The sequence below is a fragment of the Schistocerca nitens genome, chromosome 10, assembly GCF_023898315.1.
Source record: "Schistocerca nitens isolate TAMUIC-IGC-003100 chromosome 10, iqSchNite1.1, whole genome shotgun sequence".
NCBI classification, from domain to species: Eukaryota; Metazoa; Arthropoda; class Insecta; order Orthoptera; family Acrididae; genus Schistocerca; species Schistocerca nitens.
In genome coordinates, this window is record NC_064623.1 from 187800951 (window position 1) to 187820617 (window position 19667).

A 19667-nucleotide genomic window follows, 5' to 3' on the forward strand; every position below is an offset into this window, starting at 1 on the left:
AAGGATGAAAAGGTTGAGGAGGCTCCGTGAGAAGAAGAGGCAATTTAAGCCTTGAACAGAATATCCACCTATGGACAGATACTGCAACAAAAGGATAAATAAGAGGAAGCCTTTGATAGCTTATTGATTAGTATGTCACCATATCTAAAATGTAAATCATTCATGTATAACTGCTAGTTATCTGTACAGAGAATACCATAGAGAATCCTTTAGTATTTAATCACCTTTTCAGATTACAACCAATGAGTTACTTTTTCAGTCACTGAAGCTCTCAATAAATGCTATAAAACTTGGTTATCTGTTTTGGGAACAATATAGTAAATTAACCTTTACTTGACTGTTACAGGTAAAATTGGGGAAACATTTCATCTGTCATATATACACTACGGTAGAAAACCAAGAAAACTAATCTTAAATGGAAAAAATTGGAAATTTATGGTAAGGACTTATGGTACCAAATTGTGGAGGTCATCGGTCCCTAAGCTTTCACACTACTTAACCTAACTTAAACTAACTTACGCTAAGGACAACACACACAACCATGCCGATGGAAAGAACCGCGTGTGCCGTGACAAGACACCTGAGACCGCGCGGCTTCCCCGCACAGCTAATTTTAATTCTCTTGTGTACATACTTTGCATAAGATGATAAAAAACTGCAAATAGATATTTTCACAAATTTTGAATTTTTCAGTTGGTTATTTAGCATTATGTGCTGGATGGTATACTTCAGTTACCTAGTTCAAACAGTATGATTGTAGATAGTGATTTTAGTTCATTTGTTCACCATCAGAATTTATTGGGCTAACAATTAGAAATTTATGAAAATTCAATAATTTATACTAGTCAGCTTGTCTGCAGTCATTATCATAACTCAGCATAAGTTTTGTTGCGTTTTTCAGTGGATTAGAATTATACCCTGTAATTTTGTGGAAGACCTAGTATATATAACGATTGTTTTATGCTAGATGAAGATAGGGCATTAATTTTTCAGAAAATAATTCACTGCCAGATGATCATGCAACACCCTATTTTCTATTACAAACTATTTTCTATGCAGGGCATCTGCAGCTGATGAAGGTCATGATGAATGAAAACGACCCAGGCAGCTGGTGAAACTTAGTTTTAATTGACTGGACTATTGGTTTTGCAGCAACCTACATGTTTAAGAATTGAAATATGAAAATGAACTGTAGTGAAATTTTGTGCTGTTATAGATAATTATGTGGTTGATGCATATATTTGTTGAGTTTTTGCTTTGGATGTTGGTACTGTTATTGACTGCGGATATTATTATTGACTGTTATTTTTTTATTTTTGGTTCAATGTTGCTATTTGAGTTTGCATATCGTCATTTTGTCAATAGAAATAGTGAGTGGAGCTGTGGAAACTATAAAATGCAGTGAAAAGTGGAGAAATCGGAACTTTTCCGACATATTCTTCTGTCTGAGTTCAGTAGAGGGGTGACAGCCATCAGAGGCAGCCAGAAACATTTGAACCGTGTAAGCGAATAATGCCATTTTACAGAGCACAGCAAAAAAAAAAAAGGGTTTTCTCGTTTCAAGGAGGATTGTTTTGAAATTAGAGTCTCTCCACGTTCAGGGAGACCTTTGGTGTTTGATGAAGATCGTTTAAACGCATTACTCCACAGTGATAGACATCAGTGTACTCGAGAACTGGCAGAGGTGATGGACTGTGATCAGTGCACCACTATGCGACATTTGTATGCAATGGGGAAGGTTCAGGAATCGGGTGTGTGAGTACAGCGTACTCTGAGTTACGCCATTAACGAGAAGAGGGTCACAGTATCACAGGTCTTGCTGAAAATCTTGTAATCCTCCATAGGAAAGAAAAAGGACGTTTTGAATCTAATGGAGGAAGTGAAAATTTTTAGATAAAAGAAAGGTAGTATACACAAAGCATTGAATAGTTTGTTGACCTTAAAGCAACATAATATTTTGGCATACTTTTATTGCCTGTACGGTTAACTGAATAAAGAGAAGGACGTTCAGTATTATATTTTCAATGTAAGGGAATGATGCACCACTCTTAGTCATTGTGACACAGCATCCACACGATTGCTAGTGTTTACTGAACAGTCAGTGTTTCCTGGTGGCTGGAGTAAACAGGACCTACTTTTCCAAACTGCACCTTATATATCTGGTTTGACATAGGTAAGAAAGCAGCGCACCTAATTTATTTTGCTCTGTACCTACAGTCTTGCACTATTTCGACTACTAACTGTGTTATGAATTCGAAATTGTTTTTAGCCTTCTGCATTGTTTCCTTTTCTTATAGATACTTGCTCATACAATGAATGACTAGAATGCCAGTTCAATCTACACAGCAATATTCTTAGAGGATATCACATCTACCACCTTCTCAATTGTCAATTTTTAAGTGATGACAGTATTCTCAGAATGACAGTATCTAGACTAAGAATGTTCGGTTCAACCTATGATACAGCAATGTAATATTTTTTGGGAATATAAACATTCAAATAATCATCTATAATATCATAAAATTGCAAAACATTTTATCATTATATTTAAGTTCTTACATATGTAAGTTCCACCTGAAGCTGTGTCTGTAAGCCGTGAAACTTGTAGTGTGGTCAATTAAAACTAAGTTTTATCAACTGACAGTGGCGTTTTTATTCTTAATATTTTCTACTAGTTCTGTCACACTGTTAAATATGCTAGCTGTTGTTAATAACAGAGCAATTGCTGAAATGTATGTCATCATAACACATCAGATGGTGGAAAAAAAGGAGAGAGAGAGAGAGAGGGGGGGGGATGAGAGATAAAAAGTGATTGCTTTATGAACAAGATGTAAAAGCATCTGCTGCAGTAAGTATGAAATGTCTATACGTTTTTTCTTCGATATCTTTTGAGGGTACAATTTTTATAATCTTCTCAAAACAATCGAACATGGCCAAAAACTCTAGCCTCTTGGTTAGTTGTAATCCCCTTATAGGTGAACTGTGGTCTAATGTTTATTTCCATTACTAAAAGTTTTATGTAAATCGAAATTCAATACAAAATACTGCACAGTTTTATCATCTTACCAAGGCATTATAATCAGTTATTTATATTACCATGACTTGGCAATGGGAAGTAGCTTGGCTGGGATATTAGCTGACATTCATACCAACCATGTAGAACAAAAAATACTTCTCAACTAATCAGCAACTAACAAACAAAATAATATACTGCAAAAGAAATGTTCATGATGCGGTCCTCCTTTTTGATGGTACAAACAGTGAAATTGATGTGTTGGCATCAGACCTCAGCAAACTGATTAAAAATATTAAATTCAGAGTTCAGCATGAAACAAATAAGAGGATAAATTTTCTTGGTCTTAGAATTTGGAACCTTAACCATAAACATCAACTTAGCATATAAAGAAAGCCTACCACCAATTATTCATGGCACTAAATACTAGTAAATTTTGAAGTATTGTATTCATAAATGTTCAGGTAGCATCTAAGGATTTCACACATCTTCTTGTCCATACGTTTTTAACGCTATAATACACAAAAATTCTATGTATTTATAGTTATCTATCTGTGTTTAATGCCCTACATGTAATGCAAAATACTTTTTCAGTTTAAGAAAATAGTAATTTCACTTCTTTTACCAATAATGCTGTATCTTTGTATCATTGTATTGCAGCATGTTTGACACTCATGAACTTTGTAAACTCTGTGTTTGTTTTTGCATGTTGTGAATCAAAACATGTGGTACACATTGAAAATTCGTTTGGTGGCCAGTCGAAAGTATTTTACAATGCAAACCAACGTGTGTAATTGTGAAAATACGAACATTCTTGAGAACAAAAATATCAACATAGACAACTCCTGATGTAATCCCAATGAATGGAAAAAATGACATGTTTCAGAGCAGTGGTACACAGAATGCTGAAAGTAACTATGGGCCATATAGATAAACAAAATGAAATCAGTTTAATCAAATCAATTATTGCTGATAATAATGGCTATGATCCTATAATAACAAACTCCACAATGGAATAAAAACAAAAGTCACGGTTTGGCAGAACACAAGTTCAGACAGCATTCAATCCGAAACAGATCAGCCTCCCACAGAAGCCAAACCAATATATTCCCATTATCCCATACAAAGACCCAATATCGTACCAAATTCCAAATATATTTTAATTGAAGAATAGTAATGTCAGCTTCTCTGCTAATAGTAAATTACAGCAGAAAGTGATCTATGATGTAAATCATTTCAAGGCCCCTACAGTGAATCATGAATATACAAGCTCCAATGTGATTCATGCCCAAAATTCTGTACTGGTCAGACAGGCAGAAGTTACGAAATCAAATACAAAGAACACCTTGATACCATAAAATTTGGAAACTTTAACAACTTTATATTTCCAGCCCACAATGCAGAAGAAAACTATTCAGCGAGAAACACCGAAAGCAACATGAAAATATTACATTTTGCAGAAAAATGAGCCATTATGTATCTGTTAGAGAAAATAGAAACAAACACACACAAAAACACTTCTCCTGAAAATATTCTTAATGATCAGACTGGGTAGGCTAACAGTCCATTTCTGAAAACCTTCCACAAAGTACTTTTCATATTCCAAACAAGTGACGTTTTTACACCTGTCTGCAGATCAAGTAACTAATCTTACAACATTGTATATAAATATAATAGTTATAGATGAGGTTTCTCGGGTCTCCAGCCGGGTGGTAGCGTTGATATCTCGCAGGTACGATGTTCTCGCCTCGACAGCGTTGTAGAAAAGCCAGTGTGCTGAGAAGTTTCACTTTCCTGGTGCGATCTTTCTGCAGCCGTTTGAAGCTGCAGGCTATTTCCTTCCCGTAGAGGTGTCGTATATGTGACTCTAGGCTTTCCCGGCGTAAACTATTGATGAAGATTTCTCGGGTCTCCAGCCGGGTGGTAGCGTTGATATCTCCCAGGTAAGATGTTCTCGTCTTGACAGTGTTGTAGGAAAGCCAGTGTGCTGAGAAGTTTCGCTTTCCTGGTGTGTTCTTTCTGCAGCCGTTTGAAGCTGCAGGCTATTTCCTTCCCATAGAGGTGTCGTATATGTGACTGTAGGCTTTCCCGGTGTAAACTATTGATGAAGGTTTCTCGGGTCTCCAGCTGGGTGGTAGCGTTGATATCTCCCAGGTAAGATGTTCTCGTCTTGACAGTGTTGTAGGAAAGCCAGTGTGCTGAGAAGTTTCGCTTTCCTGGTGTGTTCTTTCTGCAGCCGTTTGAAGCTGCAGGCTATTTCCTTCCCATAGAGGTGTCGTATATGTGACTGTAGGCTTTCCCGGTGTAAACTATTGATGAAGGTTTCTCGGGTCTCCAGCCAGGTGGTAGTGTAGATATCTCGCAACACTACCACCCAGCTGGAGACCCGAGAAACCTTCATCAATAGTTTACGCCAGGAAAGCCTACAGTCATATATAATAGTTATAATTATTAATGGCTATAAATTCTGATAAATTTTGATGTATTATATTCATCAATGTTCAGATAGCATGTAAGGATTTTACACATTTTCTTGTCCATATTTGTTTCTCTGTTGTTATATAAAATAAGTTTGTAACGCGATAATTAATAAAATCCCATGTATTTATCGTCATCTACCTGTGTTTAATGCCCTACATTTAAAGTAAAGTACTCTTTCAACTTAAGAATCAGTAATTTACACTTTCATTGTATTGCAGCGTCTTTGACACTCATGTACTTTGTAAACTCTATATTTGTTTTAGTATGTTGTGAATCAAAACTTATGGGACACATTGAAAATTCATTTACTGAGTAAATGAAAGTATTTTACAATGCAAACCAATGTATGTGATGGTGAAAATACGAATATTCTTGGAAATGTATTTCATTGGAAGAAAATTGAAAAACAAATGCACCACCTGGACATTTCATATAAGTCGCTTTCCAACACAATTCTATAGTGCAATCATTTTTGTTAGATGTTTGTAATTGCGAATTATTGTTTATCCTAGGGCAACTTATGGAAAACCGATGTATCATTTGTTTTAATGAGAACATGAAAAACTGTCTGATGGTGAATAGTGAAAAATTCAAACTGGTAACAGCACTTTTTGAATAAAGTAACCTAAAACCTCTTTCTGGCTGGTTCCTGTACACTATCAACAATTTATTGCATATAACAGCCATTGGTCATGAACTATGTTTTATTTGACAAACCAGCAACAAACAATTATTTTCTAAATATTGATTTTTGGCATATACATTTTCTATAAAGTACTAGTTAAATACTCATGCTTGGATAGGATTCACTGGAAAATAATTATGCACAGTTTGGTGTTTCCCATCAGCTCATTATCACGCTCAGATATGAAATGTTGGTTGCAAAAAAGTTATTTATTGTTGCTATATGTATTTCTAGCAAAGATTTTGAATTATATTCAGGAAGGTATTGTTTTAATAATCTGTACATAACAACAATAATATTTCAGTCTATTTAATTATTCATTGAAATAGTTGTCCATTTACTACATGCATTTAATTAGTTGATTATTTGGTAACATTTATACCCAGCATCAGATTAAAATATTTCTTATAAAATTTCAACAATTTTCAGACATATTTTTTTCTAAAACTAACACCAGTCTTAATTAACTCCCTGCCATTAGATTCAGTGAATAGTATTAGTTAATCTTTCAACATTATTATTACAATTTGCCATATTATTTTATGGTTCACAAAGAAAATGTAAAGCAAATTAGTGTGTTTTTATATGTCATGAAGCGTCAGTTGAACATAAACTCTGATCTGGCTAGTAACTATTCACATTATCTTTTTTCTAACTCCTAAAAAATATTTAATTCGAAATTAATTACGAATCAGAGTGTAGAAATATTTCATCCTGTGACACAGGAATCATTCCCAGATTTAAACTTGTTCATTTGTTAGTAAAGCTAATACTAGTGTCTCTTAAGTGTTTTGGAAGATGTAATGCTGGTGTCATTCAAAGGTACATGTCTACAATCTAACATTTCTATTTTAGTTACTTTTTTATTTTATGATTCAAGAAGAAAATGGAAAGAGAGTTAATGTGTATTTGTTTGTAGTGATGCATCACTTGAATGTAAGCTCTTTTCTTTTAACTGGCACCATATAAACATGAAAATTATTTTGATTCACGTAGCTCTTCTTCATTCCCAAACTAAGCTATATTTAAATTCACAAACAAAGCAGGAGTGTTGAAACTTTTCGTACTGTAGAGGCACTGCTGCACAATAAGAGGAGGAAGAGTATGGAAATCCCTTTTGACGTAACCAGATTAGCAGCGGTATTTTGGGACTTTTGCCAAGTGTTAGATGTCAATGACGGCAAAGAAGTTAGTTATGTAACATTGCAGGGAATTCCAACCAGCGGCCTTTTCTTATGGTGCACAAGGGACATCAATCATCTCAAGGCACAAGAGTGTTGCTGTAGTGTTTGATAGGCTGAACGTAGCAAATGTTGCTGCTGGCACCTTCAGTATATAGTACTAACTGAAGTACCCTGACGCGTTTTTCTGTTTGCACATGAAGGTAATTCTCAGGAAATATTACGGGGGCTTTATACTGTTTTCTATAATAAGTAGACTGATTCATGATCAAGGTTTTTGCATGTAATTTACTTCTGTTATATGAGACAAGTCGTCCAGCCACAGATACTCAGCACCACCATAAGGCTTGGGTGGGTTGCTTGAATTATTCAACATTTTTGTTTTTTTCCATTTTAGTTTATGATTCATCAGGGAAATGTAAAGGAGATTATTGCATATTCATGTGCAATGAAATATCAGTTAAATGCAAACTCTGAGACCTGATATACTGGCAAACAGAAATACAAGTGACTTCAGTTCAGTTTGGTTCTTTCTTAGCCCCAAAAGATGCTTTATTTAACATTAATAACGAAGAAGAGTCTAGAAATTTTCTTCACTACACTACATCTACTAAAGCAACCATTCCCATATAATATATTTATTTGTTTGTAAGACTAAGACCGTTGTCTATTAATGTCTTTGTGAAGTATACGGCTGATATCATTCAGTGATACTTTCAAATCATCTAACGCTACTTTTTTGTTCAGCATTTTCTTTTGTGATTCATGTAGAAAATCAAAAGGGAATTAGTGTGCATTTGTTTGTAATAATATAACATATACTGTAAACTGTGTTATTCAATCCACAGGTAAATAAGCATGTAAATGATTTTCCTCTTTCTCACTCCAAAAATATGCTTTATTGGAAATTTATAACAAAGCAAGAGTGCAGAAAGTTTTCAGACTGTCATACAGCTACAACATGTTACCCATTAGATGTCAAAAAATGGGTACAAAGAAGATATTTGTTTAACGATACAGTGTGTTACAGCCAGCGGCCTTTCCTTACAATACACAGGAAGAATGATCATCCCACAGCTCTAGGTGGGTGCAGTAGAACTTGATAGACTGGAAGCGGCACAGGGTGCCTACAACGGCACCGCCATCTTGGTGAGGGTAGGAGCAAATGGCAGCTCTACGGATAGACACACTCGGTGTTGTTCTGAAGCCTGGCGCTGTCCACATAGCGGAGCCCGGCGGCCTCAAGCCGCTGGTGGAGCTCCTCACGGGGCAATGGCGATACAGCGGGATCCCTTCCTAAGACTGAGGTCCACTCGGAGGCGGTGGGCCGTACGCACGTGGTGACGGTCATGAAGCGTGCGTCGGGCGTGAAGTCCACCACGGCAACTGAGGCACCCATTGTGACTGTGCACGCAGACACAGAACGTACTGTCGTCACGAGAAACAATGAACAGTATTACCACAAAGATATACATACACAGCACACAGCAAAGCGTAGCACCTACCTGAGGGCCCTGTGATGCCAGATGGTGCTCCCACATGAAGAAGGCTGAAAGAAACATTGGGGACACCTGTATCCTGGTGTGAGGTGGCAACACTGATCATTTGTACATTGTAAAAACAGAAGAGCATCTCATTGGAGAGATACAGCCTGTAGTCACACTATGATCCAGAAGGGAAACTGACCTGCCAGTGTCTGTAGACAATATCAAGTTGCCCCTAGACTGCACTATCCCCGCTGCATCCACTGTCTGTATCCATAACACCAATTACTGTAAGCAGCAGATGCTCTATGAAACTCATCTTGTTAAAATGAGTACCATCCACAGAACAATCAGAATCAACAGAAAAGCTATTACAAAATAAACCCCTGTAAAGACTTGGTACCAAGACTCCATGTGCATCTGTGGCTTAACAACTTCTGAAAAAGCTGGATACAGAACACACTTGTGCTCAATCACAGTTACATCCCATGTAGTTTATCCAGAATAAATTCCTTTGTCTTACATAAATCCCAAGTAAAATATCTGAATAAAAAAACCATGTCATTTGAAACAAAACAGAATACTCCAAGGCACACAACCTTACAGTTAATTTTCTGTAAAAATGTAGCCATCACAAATTCCCCACATGCGGAATTCTAAGCTCTTATTCTGTGTGAGCTCCCAATTTAACCTTTTTAACTGCTATGTCTGTGGTCATACTTCCTGAAGGGCCCAAGCAATTACAACTACTTACCGTCATTGCTGCGTTCTAGGTGGCTGACCTTACGCTCACAGTATGGGAGATTAAACAGAAGGTAAGCCCAAGTCAGGACATTTAGACCTATAAAACAAATTCCATCCTAAACCTGACCAATTATAAGGGGACTAAGAAGATAAACAACATCACCTGAGAGTTCAAACCGCGCACGTGGATGGTAGAAGATCTAGATGGCACTATTATCAGTCACCAGCAATTAGCAATAGCTAGGAGGAAACAACACTGTGCTGCAAAGGAAACAACATCGATGAAGAGAACATTTGTATGGAATCAAATAAATAACCTGATATCCTGTACAGTGAAATCGAACATGCCATCAAGCATCTGAAAAACAACAAAGCCTCAGGTATAGATGGTATTAGCAGAGAAATGCTGATTACGATGGGAAAGGAAGGCATGCATGCCCTACATTAACTACGTAATAAGGTGTGGAAAACGGGTGAATAGCCTAAAGACTGGACTACATCTATCCTAATTCCTCTGCACAGAAAAGAATCAGGTCCCAGCGAAGTCCTTCCTCGAGCATGGGAGTGTGTGTTTGTTCTTAGGATAATTTAGGTTAAGTAGTGTGTAAGCTTAGGGACTGATGACCTTAGCAGTTAAGTCCCATAAGATTTCACACACATTTGAATATTTTTGAAAAGAATCAGTTAGGAACAGTTCCAACTATAGGACCATAGCATTAATATCACATGCTAGTAAAGTCCTCCTGCATATAATAAATCAACGCCTAAACATTTTTGGCAGTCTTAGATTTTCACAGAACAAGCGGGTTTCGTGTCAGGTAAAGGTACCCGAGAAGCAGTCTTGAATTTAAGGCATATAACTGAAAAATGTAATGAGTTCTGTGCCCCTGTCTACATTTGCTTCCTAATTTATAAAAAGGCCTTTGTCTGTGTCATGTGGGACAAGTTGTGGCAAGTGGTCAACGAGTCTGGGGTTCCAAAACACCTAGTATCCTTACTAAAAGGTCTTTATAATAGCCATACCGCAACCATAAAAGTAGATGGTGAAGACGCGGAGTTTTTAGATGTGACAAATGGCGTCAGACAAGGTTGCATACCGTCACCTCAGCTCTACAATATCTATGCAGAGTGTGTAATCGGAAAGCGCTGGATGGCTGGGACGGTGGGATTTCAATTGGCGGCAGGAAAATCAACAATTTACGCTTTGCAGAGGATACTACACTCACAGCAGGAAGAGAGGAACAACTTCGAAATCTGATGAAATCTTCTCGGGCTTCCATCCGGGTAGCTGCGTCGAAAATCTGCGACGTTTCGACGAATGTTATTCTCATCATCTTCGCAGCTACCCGGATGGAAGCCCGAGAAGTTTTCATCAGCAGTACACACCAGGAAAGCCTGCATTCACATACAACTTGGTAAGTTGTTCTCAAGAGTGAAAGATATTAGTCTAAACCTTCGCCTAGAGATAAATATGAAAAAAAGTAATGGTTATAAATCGTCAAGGCATCGATCAAAACCAACTTACAGGACGCTTAACGAATCTGGAGATAGTGAGTGGTTATGTACATCTAGACTCTCTGATCAATTGGACAGGAAAGAGTGATAAAGAAATAAGATGACGAAACATTCTTGGCCCAGCCGCAATGGTCAAAATCACTAAGACATGGCAGAATCGCGCAATATCCGAGACAACGAAGATGCGCTTGGTAGGAGCATTGGTGTTTCCTGTACTCTTATGCGGATGCGAGACGTGGACCGTGAAAGGTAGTGATAAGAGGCGCATTGATGCCTTCGCGACGTGGTGTTGGCGGAGGGTGCTACATGTACCGTGGACACACAAAGGAACAAATGTTTCAATAATAGAAAAAATCACAAGAAGGTTATCTTCTCGTGTCAGCCAAAGATACCTTCAGTTTCTTGGGCACATCATGAGAAGGAGAGGGGATAGTTTAGAGAAGACCATCGTGCAGGGAAAAATTAAGGGCATAAGACCACGTGGGAAAGCAGAAACAGATGGTTGGGTCAAGCGAAGAATATTATCAGTCTGCCGCTTCACGTCATATTAAGAAAGGCCGAAGATCGCTGTGGATGGAGACATCTGTCTGAAGTTTCAACTATTCACGTATTTCCTGCAACTCTTTACTTTCCATCCTATGGTTGGAAGAATAATTTTTTTCGTTAACACAATGACTTACTATGACTCATAGAGAAAGTCGCTTTCTGTAGTATTCGTACACTGGTGTACAAATTATAATAGGTGAAAAAGGACAATGGAAAGGGATCAATGCCTCTAATCCCGAAATTCTGGTCACTTAATTTCTAGACAAATGTCAGGACGAAACAAGGTCTCCTTAAAATGAACAAAAAAATCGCGATAAGATGGGATTAGTTATGCAATGTGCCAATCTTCATAATGATTTTTTTTTTTTTTTCAAAGCTGCCACTTGCAGGAAATATGGAAAAGCTGTGTCTTTCGTCTGTCAACTTCCTCTCAGCCTGCCGTTGGTCGATTCTAAGAGTATCTTCTACTAGCTCTGTACATCGCTCCAGAAACATGGTAGGATCAAGAAGATGGAATTGTGTCTGAGTCACGCTTCCCACATCAAGAATCACAACAAATGGGGCAGCGCTAATGAGGTGCCTGGGACCGGCGTAGTTCTTATTGGTACGTCTGAATGAATAACTGACAGCTTATTCTGAGAGTGTATTCTGCTGCAACATATTCGCTGTAAGCCAGTTTTACCCACCATTATTCCTACTTTTGTGTCGAAGGACCCTGTACTTTTTCTGTAGGGAGGGAACACGCCTTTGGGTTGCTTCATTGGCCAACGGTCAGTCTGTCCCTATGCTGGTTTTTTAATAACATTCTTGTCACTACATGCCTGTCACTACCTCCCTTTCTTTGTTGAGTCATTAGTCTTCTGGATGGTTTGATGTGGCAAAATACGAATTCCCTGACCTGAGAGTAACACTTGCACTGTCCGTCCTCAATTCTTCTTTGGATATGTCTAATTCCTGACATCCCCTATATATTTCTTACAATCTACAGCTTCCTCTAGTACAATGGAAGTTATTCCCTGACGTCTTAACACATGCCCTATTATCTTGTCCCTTCTTCTTTTCAGAGTTTTCTCTACTTTCCTTTCCTCGCCAGTCCTGCAGGGAATCTCATCATTCCTTATCTTACGAGTTCACCCAGTTTTAAAAATGCTTCTGTAGTTCCACGTCTCAATTTCTTCAATTCTCTTCTTTTCCGGTTTTTCCACGGTCTATGATTGACTACCAGACAATATCATGCTCGAAATTTTTCTCAGAAAGTTCTTCTTCAGATTAAGGGCAACTTCTGATGCTAGCACATTTCTCTTTGCCAGAAATGCTGTCTTTGCCAGTGCTACTATTGTCTTTCCACTGCTTCCCTGCTTCATTCTTCATGTGTTATTTTGTTTTCAAAGTATCAGAATCCTTCTCTTCAGCTACTTCCCAGTCCAAAATTTTGATGTTATGTTTATAGTTGACTTCATTTCTGTTACTTCTCATTACTTTCCTAGGTTTATTCTCAAACTATATTATGTATATATTAGACTGTTAATTCGATTTAATGTAGTTTGTAATTGTCTTCACTTTCACTGATGATAGCAGTGTCATCAGCAAACTTTATCTTTCATATTCTTTCACCCTGAATTTTAGTCCAACTCTCGACCCTTTCTTTTGAGAGAGGACAAGTTACTCTCTCAGCTATTTTTCGTATACAGAAAATTATTAAAGATTTTATTACAACCTCATGCACCTTGAGTGAGACTCTAGACAGTTAATGGCCTGAGTAGACGTTGATGGAGCATGTTAGGGCACTGAAAGCATGAGGTATTTTTATGGTTCTTAGCTCTTAGAAACGGCATGTTGGGAGTTAAAAGCGATTGGCAGTTAGCCCATCCCTCAGCAAATCTTGCTGGACAGGCCCACAGCTGTACAGGGCAGACAGAGCAGCTCCTCGTTGATACAGGTCTCCAGCAGAACAATGCTGAGCTACCTGCATTGGCGCCAGCCGAAGGCTTGGCTGGGGGCGACGGACTGAAGGGACATGTCTACACAATGGAGTTGTAAACTGGGCATTGTGTGCAGAGCCACGCATAATAAAAATTCACAAGTTTTCATGTTCGCTGATACTGCAAATAGGCCTGTGACCCATACCATTGGCCACCTCGGTTCTATAAGAAACTCCAGCGTCTGAGAAACGTTTAGAGGTAGAATCTTAATTACACCTCATAGCTAGGACTAACAAGCTCCAAGGCACAGGCAATTTAGATAAAGATTGTATCTGTTCACTTGTTGCCACGGGACGTTATGCGACTTCTGAGAAAAATACCTTCCCCCTCCGTGAAAACTTAAAAAAGGCCAGTAATTGGCGGTTTCCTTTTTTCTCCAGAGACGGAGGTTTTGTAACTCTTGCTCTGATTAGACAGGAGTTTGTGCTGTAGTGTGGGAGGGGAGATTTAGCGCCTCTAGAGCAGTATGATTGGCTCAAGATAACGTGAAAGTGGTGCAGTTCATGCACTTTGCGGGAAAACGGATTTTATTTTCTGAAGAGGTGTGAAGCACTCGGGTGCTGGATTTTGTCTTGTAGGAGATCTTTTGGTCGAAGCTATGACATGTGTGGTTGGTACTTGTGATTCATCCTGAGACTGACTTCTTCTGTGAGTAGTTTGGACTGGGGAGCCTGTGGTGAAGTTCTTACTGTAGTGATAGTGTGACTTCAAACGTCTCGGACTACTATTTTGTCGAGGGCACACTTATTCGTTTTTGGTTTACCGGTCTTGACGTTTGGTATCCTTGTGCACTCTGTCGTATAAGTGAACCGAATAGGTCCGTGGTACAATCAGTGAACGGGTGTGTTACTCACTGAAATCTACCATGATTTCAGGGCTCTGGTAGCGAGGAAATTGCGATCAAAATGGCTCTGAGCACTATGGGACTCAACTGCTGAGGTCATTAGTCCCCTAGAACTTAGAACTAGTTAAACCTAACTAACCTAAGGACATCACAAACATCCATGCCCGAGGCAGGATTCGAACCTGCGACCGTAGCGGTCTTGCGGTTCCAGACTGCAGCGCCTTTAACCGCACGGCCACTTCGGCCGGCTAATTGCGATCAGTCTGTCTGATCACTAGACCGTGATATTTTTGCATTTCTTTTGTGGCCGCGATAGATTTACAGGTGACACCTCACGTATCTCTCTAGTCACATCGCTGCACGAAGCAAACATGGTAAAGTACTGCCGCTCAAGGCCTTGTCAGGGGCTATAAACCTCAATCGCCACTTGCTCTCAGCTGCACCTATATCGAGAAACGTCTGTATATTTGAACAATCCAAGTCTGCTCAGCGTCAGATCAATTCAGATTGCGTTATCCACAATTTTAGGGCCAGATTACTTGACTCACTTCCGCCACCCAAGATCCTTCTTCATTGTGGTCTTAAATCACCTATTAGTCGTTTACGGTATTAAATCATAACTTGTTTAACATAATGTATGTCTGTCTTTGTTTTCGGAAAATAAATGTTGTCAGCAAACTAAATTTTGCATACATTCTCAATCATTTTAGGTAACAGCCCCACAGGGTTAACTCTCACTTTTACTACCGTCATTGCTTCTTCTGTCTGTTGACTGGAGTCTGAGCAAGAGACTGCATCCTTTCTTATTCCGAACACTTCGTTGTTTGTCTTCAGTTCTTATTGTCCCGTCTTGGTTCTTGCACACATTGTCTTTCCCTACAGCTTACTTCTGTTTATATAAGAATTTCTAACATTTTGTACCATTTTACATTGTCGAACACTTTTTACATGTCGACATAAGCTATAAACTTTTATTGATTTTTGTTACTTCTTAATTGCATTATAAGCAGAACGACAGAACTTTCTCTCTAGAATACATTCCTTCCCAAACCCCAAACTGATCGACATCTAACGCATCCCGAGTTTTCTCTCCCACTCTCCTGTATGTTATTCTTGTCAGAAACTTCGATGCAGAGCTGTCAAGCTGATTGTACGAAAGTTCTCGCACTTAACTTCCGTCGCTGTTATCGGGATTCTGTGTGTGCGATATTTTCCCGCAAATCTGATAGTAAGTGTCGAGTCTCATACATTCTACACGCCAACTTGAATAGTCATGTTACCACTTTACCCAATGATACACTATGTGATCAAAAGTATCCGGACACCTGGCTGAAAATGGCTTACAAGTTTTTTGGCTCTCTTAATCGGTAATGCTGGAATTCAAAATGGTGTTGGCCCACCCGTAGCCTTGATGACAGCTTCCACAGCATAATTTCAATCAGGTGCTCGAAGGTTTCTTGGGGACTGGCAGCCCATTCTTCACGGAGTGCTGCACTGAGGAGAGGTATTGCCATTTTGACTATTTTTCGACCGTGAATGTCTCAAGAAATATGTATCTTTGAGAGTGCCACGCCAGAAGAACAAAGATGACCACAGTATTTACGAAAAGGCTATGTAATATCATTATGACCTTATTGTAAAGCTGTTTTCGTAATGTCATTTAGCCTGAAGATAAGGTTTAACTCTCGAAACATGTCGCTAAATAAACAAGTAATACAACAGTTGACAAAGTTTGTGACTGGTAGCGGTAATTTAAAAAAATAAAAAAACCTTGACATATCTAGAGGTATTGATGTTGGTCGGTGAGCCTGATACGAAGTCGGCGTTCCAAAACATCCCAAAGGTGTTCTATAGAATGCAGGTCAGGAGTATGTTCAGGTCTATCCATTATAGGGATGTTATTTTGTTGTAACCACTCCACCACAGGCCGCGCATTATGAACAGGTGCTCGATCATGTTGAAAGATGCAATTGCCATCCCCGAATTGCTCTTCAACAGTGGGTATGGTATCAGCACCCCACTCTCCTGGCTGTTGTTAGCTTTCAGAATCTTGGAGCTGCTGCCTTTCTTTCAAGTAGCTCCTCAGACGGCATCACGAGGCTGACTGGACCCTATTCCATGTAACAACCCCTGATGACAGTTACGGGAATTGAAATGAGGTCCTCCGCATGGCAGGCTTCCACACTGATCAGTCAATCATGGAGGTGGCCTTAATATTTGTTTCTTATTATAAATTCAGTATCGTTACAGTTCTAAGGCGCCCTTCAATAAAACTACGTCTCATCTCAACATCAGCAGCTAACTGACAAACCTGAGAACACCAATGGAGTGCCTTTAGATAGGCCAGCACCTCACAGTTTGCAAAATACAAGAAGTGCTGTATCCCAAATACATAGAGGGTGACAATTAATGAACTAAATGAAATAAAATCGTCATAACTTCTGAACGGTTGTGTGAGAGCGTTAAAACTGCGTGACTGGCCGCGGGGAATGATGGGAATTAGTATCCACATGCACACATGCCTCGTTGTCATCGGCCATGTTCATTTGGGTGGGTTCGTTCAAATGGTTCAAATGGCTCTGAGCACTATGGGACTTAACATATGAGGTCATCAGTACCCTAGAACTTAGAACTACTTAAACCTAACTAACCTAAGGACATCACACACACCAATGCCCGAGACAGGATTCGAACCTGCGACCGTAGCGGTCGCGCGGTTTCAGACTGAAGCGCCTAGAACCTCTCGGCCACAACAGCCGGCCCCTGCGTCTTGGATAGGAGCATTAATCTCAGTGGGCGCTTTGGTAATAGGGGGAATCGCCATGTCCCACAATAGGTTTTGCCATCTCCTTTCTCTCTTACTGCAAATACAGCAATAAACTCTACGTTCACTCACGGCGGTCACCTCAACATGTACACTTAAGGCACGACAAGCTGAGCACATACAAAGAAAGTGACGACTTAATCCACTCCTCACGATTACAGAGACAACAATGCTATATAGCTTTGCCCTTCATACAGTTTCTCAGTAGCCCAGAACAGTACATTTTCCACGACAGAGAAACCTTAGATTAGTTACGTTATTTGTATGTTTTGTACAGTCATGCAAAGTGAAACACTCCACACAGCATCTTGATAGCGAATATTTCCAATGGCTGTGTAATGGTGTCTCGAGGCTTATTACACAGGTAGCTGCAAGGAAATCAATCTTCCAGTATAAAATCTTCTCGGTTCACAAGCCGCGTCCGAAAGAACGACACCACATACATAATTAAAGCGATGACGGCCAATGAGCCGTTCAGTGCAGATGCATACCAATGGGAATCGGCGAGATGCCGCTAGAAAATGGCTCTAAGCACTATGGGGATTAACATCTTAACTAACCTAAGGACATCACACACAGCCATGCCCGAGGCAGGATTCGAACCTGCGACCGGTGCAGCAGCACGTATCCGGACTGAAGCGCCTAGAACCGCTCGGCCACAGCGGCCGGCGATGTCGCTAGAAATGAGACTAATAAATAGGGGCTTTACATCGGTTGTGTGTGGTATAAGTTGAGAATTTCGGTCTGCTGTAGGTGTGCTCGGGTGGTGGTGACCACTGCGTTCAGATGACGTAGTGGTCAGGGCATGTGCCTTGTAACCAACAGACCCACATTTGAATCCGGTCGGGCACAAATTTTCAAGTTGCTCCATTGATATAAATTGGTGACCTCTGGCAGCTTTGGGCTTTGAATAAGACATTCACTTTTCGAAAGCTGTCACCGCTGTCTTCATCAGGAATAAAAAGCCACTGACTGCCGGATTGGGCACGGTGTTGCGAGTATGTAGGAGCGAAAACAGCGCCTGGAACCTTCCAGAGGGATGGAGGTGACGGTGGGATGCGTTGGAGAGTTGGGCAGCTCCGGTCTGTAGACGGACCAAGGCCAACGAGATATACTGGCCCGCTGGCGTCTGTCACAACGCGTGGCACGACCAGTCGTACGATTTGCAGCGACCGTCTCCAGCGGGGAGCAGGTTACTATGTGAAACCACTTTAATATTCCATATCTACGTGTTTAAATAGACTTACGCTCTCGATGCCACATGACAAAGTTAAGGACTTTATTAAGTACCTTCTCATTGTAACACCGATTTCCCACCTGGGTCCAGATGCAGTTGAGCGTTCGTGATGTATGTTGAGGAATGCACCTCAAGTTCGTTGTGGGGCATATATTTCCCGTGCCCTGAACGAAACTGGGTTACGTCATGTGCCACGACAGGCCAGCGACACGTTTGAAGTTGTCACTCCTGCATTGCTACAAGCGTCAAGAATTCATATTTACTTTTGCAGGCCATTCAAAGCCCACACAAACGACCTACAGTTCCGCTCCCCCTCTCATCCCCCCCCCCCCTCTCGTCCCCCTTTTGCCTCACACAGTTTCACTCGTGTCAGCTTTTACTACTGGTTGTGATATGCACTGTATACAAATCTTGCCCCTGGGTTTCAGAAACAGATATTGCACCTGTTTAAGAGGAACATTGTACCCTCCTGGCAGTTCGTGTTTTTCACCCCCGATGGTGATGGTGGGCTGTTGTTGTTGTGGTCTCCAGTCCTGAGAATGGTTTGATGCAGCTCTCCGTGCTACCCTATCTTGTGCAAGTTTCTTCATCTCCCAGTACCTACTGCAACCTACGTCCTTCTGAATCTGCTTAGTGTATTCATCTCTTGGTCTCCCTCTACGATTTTTACCCTCCACGCTGCCCTCCAATGCTAAATTTGTGATCCCTTGATGCCTCAGAACATGTCCTACCAACCGGTCCCTTCTTCTCGTCAAGTTGTGCCACTAACTCCTTTTCTCCCCAATACCTTCTCATTAGTTATGTGATCTACCCATCTAATCTTCAGCATTCTTCTGTAGCACCACATTTCGAAAGCTTCTATTCTCTTCCTGTCCAAACTATTTATCGTCCTTGTTTCACTTCCATACATGGCTACACTCCATACGGATACTTTCAGAAACGACTTCCTGACACTTAAATCAATACTCGATGTTAACAAATTTCTCTTCTTCAGAAACGCTTTCCATGCCATTGCCAGTCTACATTGAAACCTCGAGTGTTTTATTCGAAGCGATGAGGCCTGTAAACCAAGAAGATTTTTTTTTCTGCATGCCACTGTGAACGACTCTGGTGTCATACTTTCCAGTACTT

The 19667-nt window shown here is 40.0% G+C and overlaps 1 protein-coding gene across 2 annotated transcripts in view; it reads right to left on the reverse strand.

Moving 5' to 3' along the window:
• Positions 1-6472: 6472 nt before the first annotated feature.
• Positions 6473-19667, reverse strand: part of LOC126210194 (uncharacterized) — a 29577-nt gene continuing 16382 nt past the window's right edge. The window contains exon 3 of one of the 2 annotated variants that reach the window (XM_049939371.1): positions 6473-8788. In XM_049939371.1, the coding sequence (XP_049795328.1) occupies positions 8535-8788 (254 nt within the window). In that variant the 3' untranslated portion in view covers positions 6473-8534. The remainder of the gene's footprint in view (positions 8789-19667) is intronic. The other variant, XM_049939372.1, reaches the window with a different exon arrangement.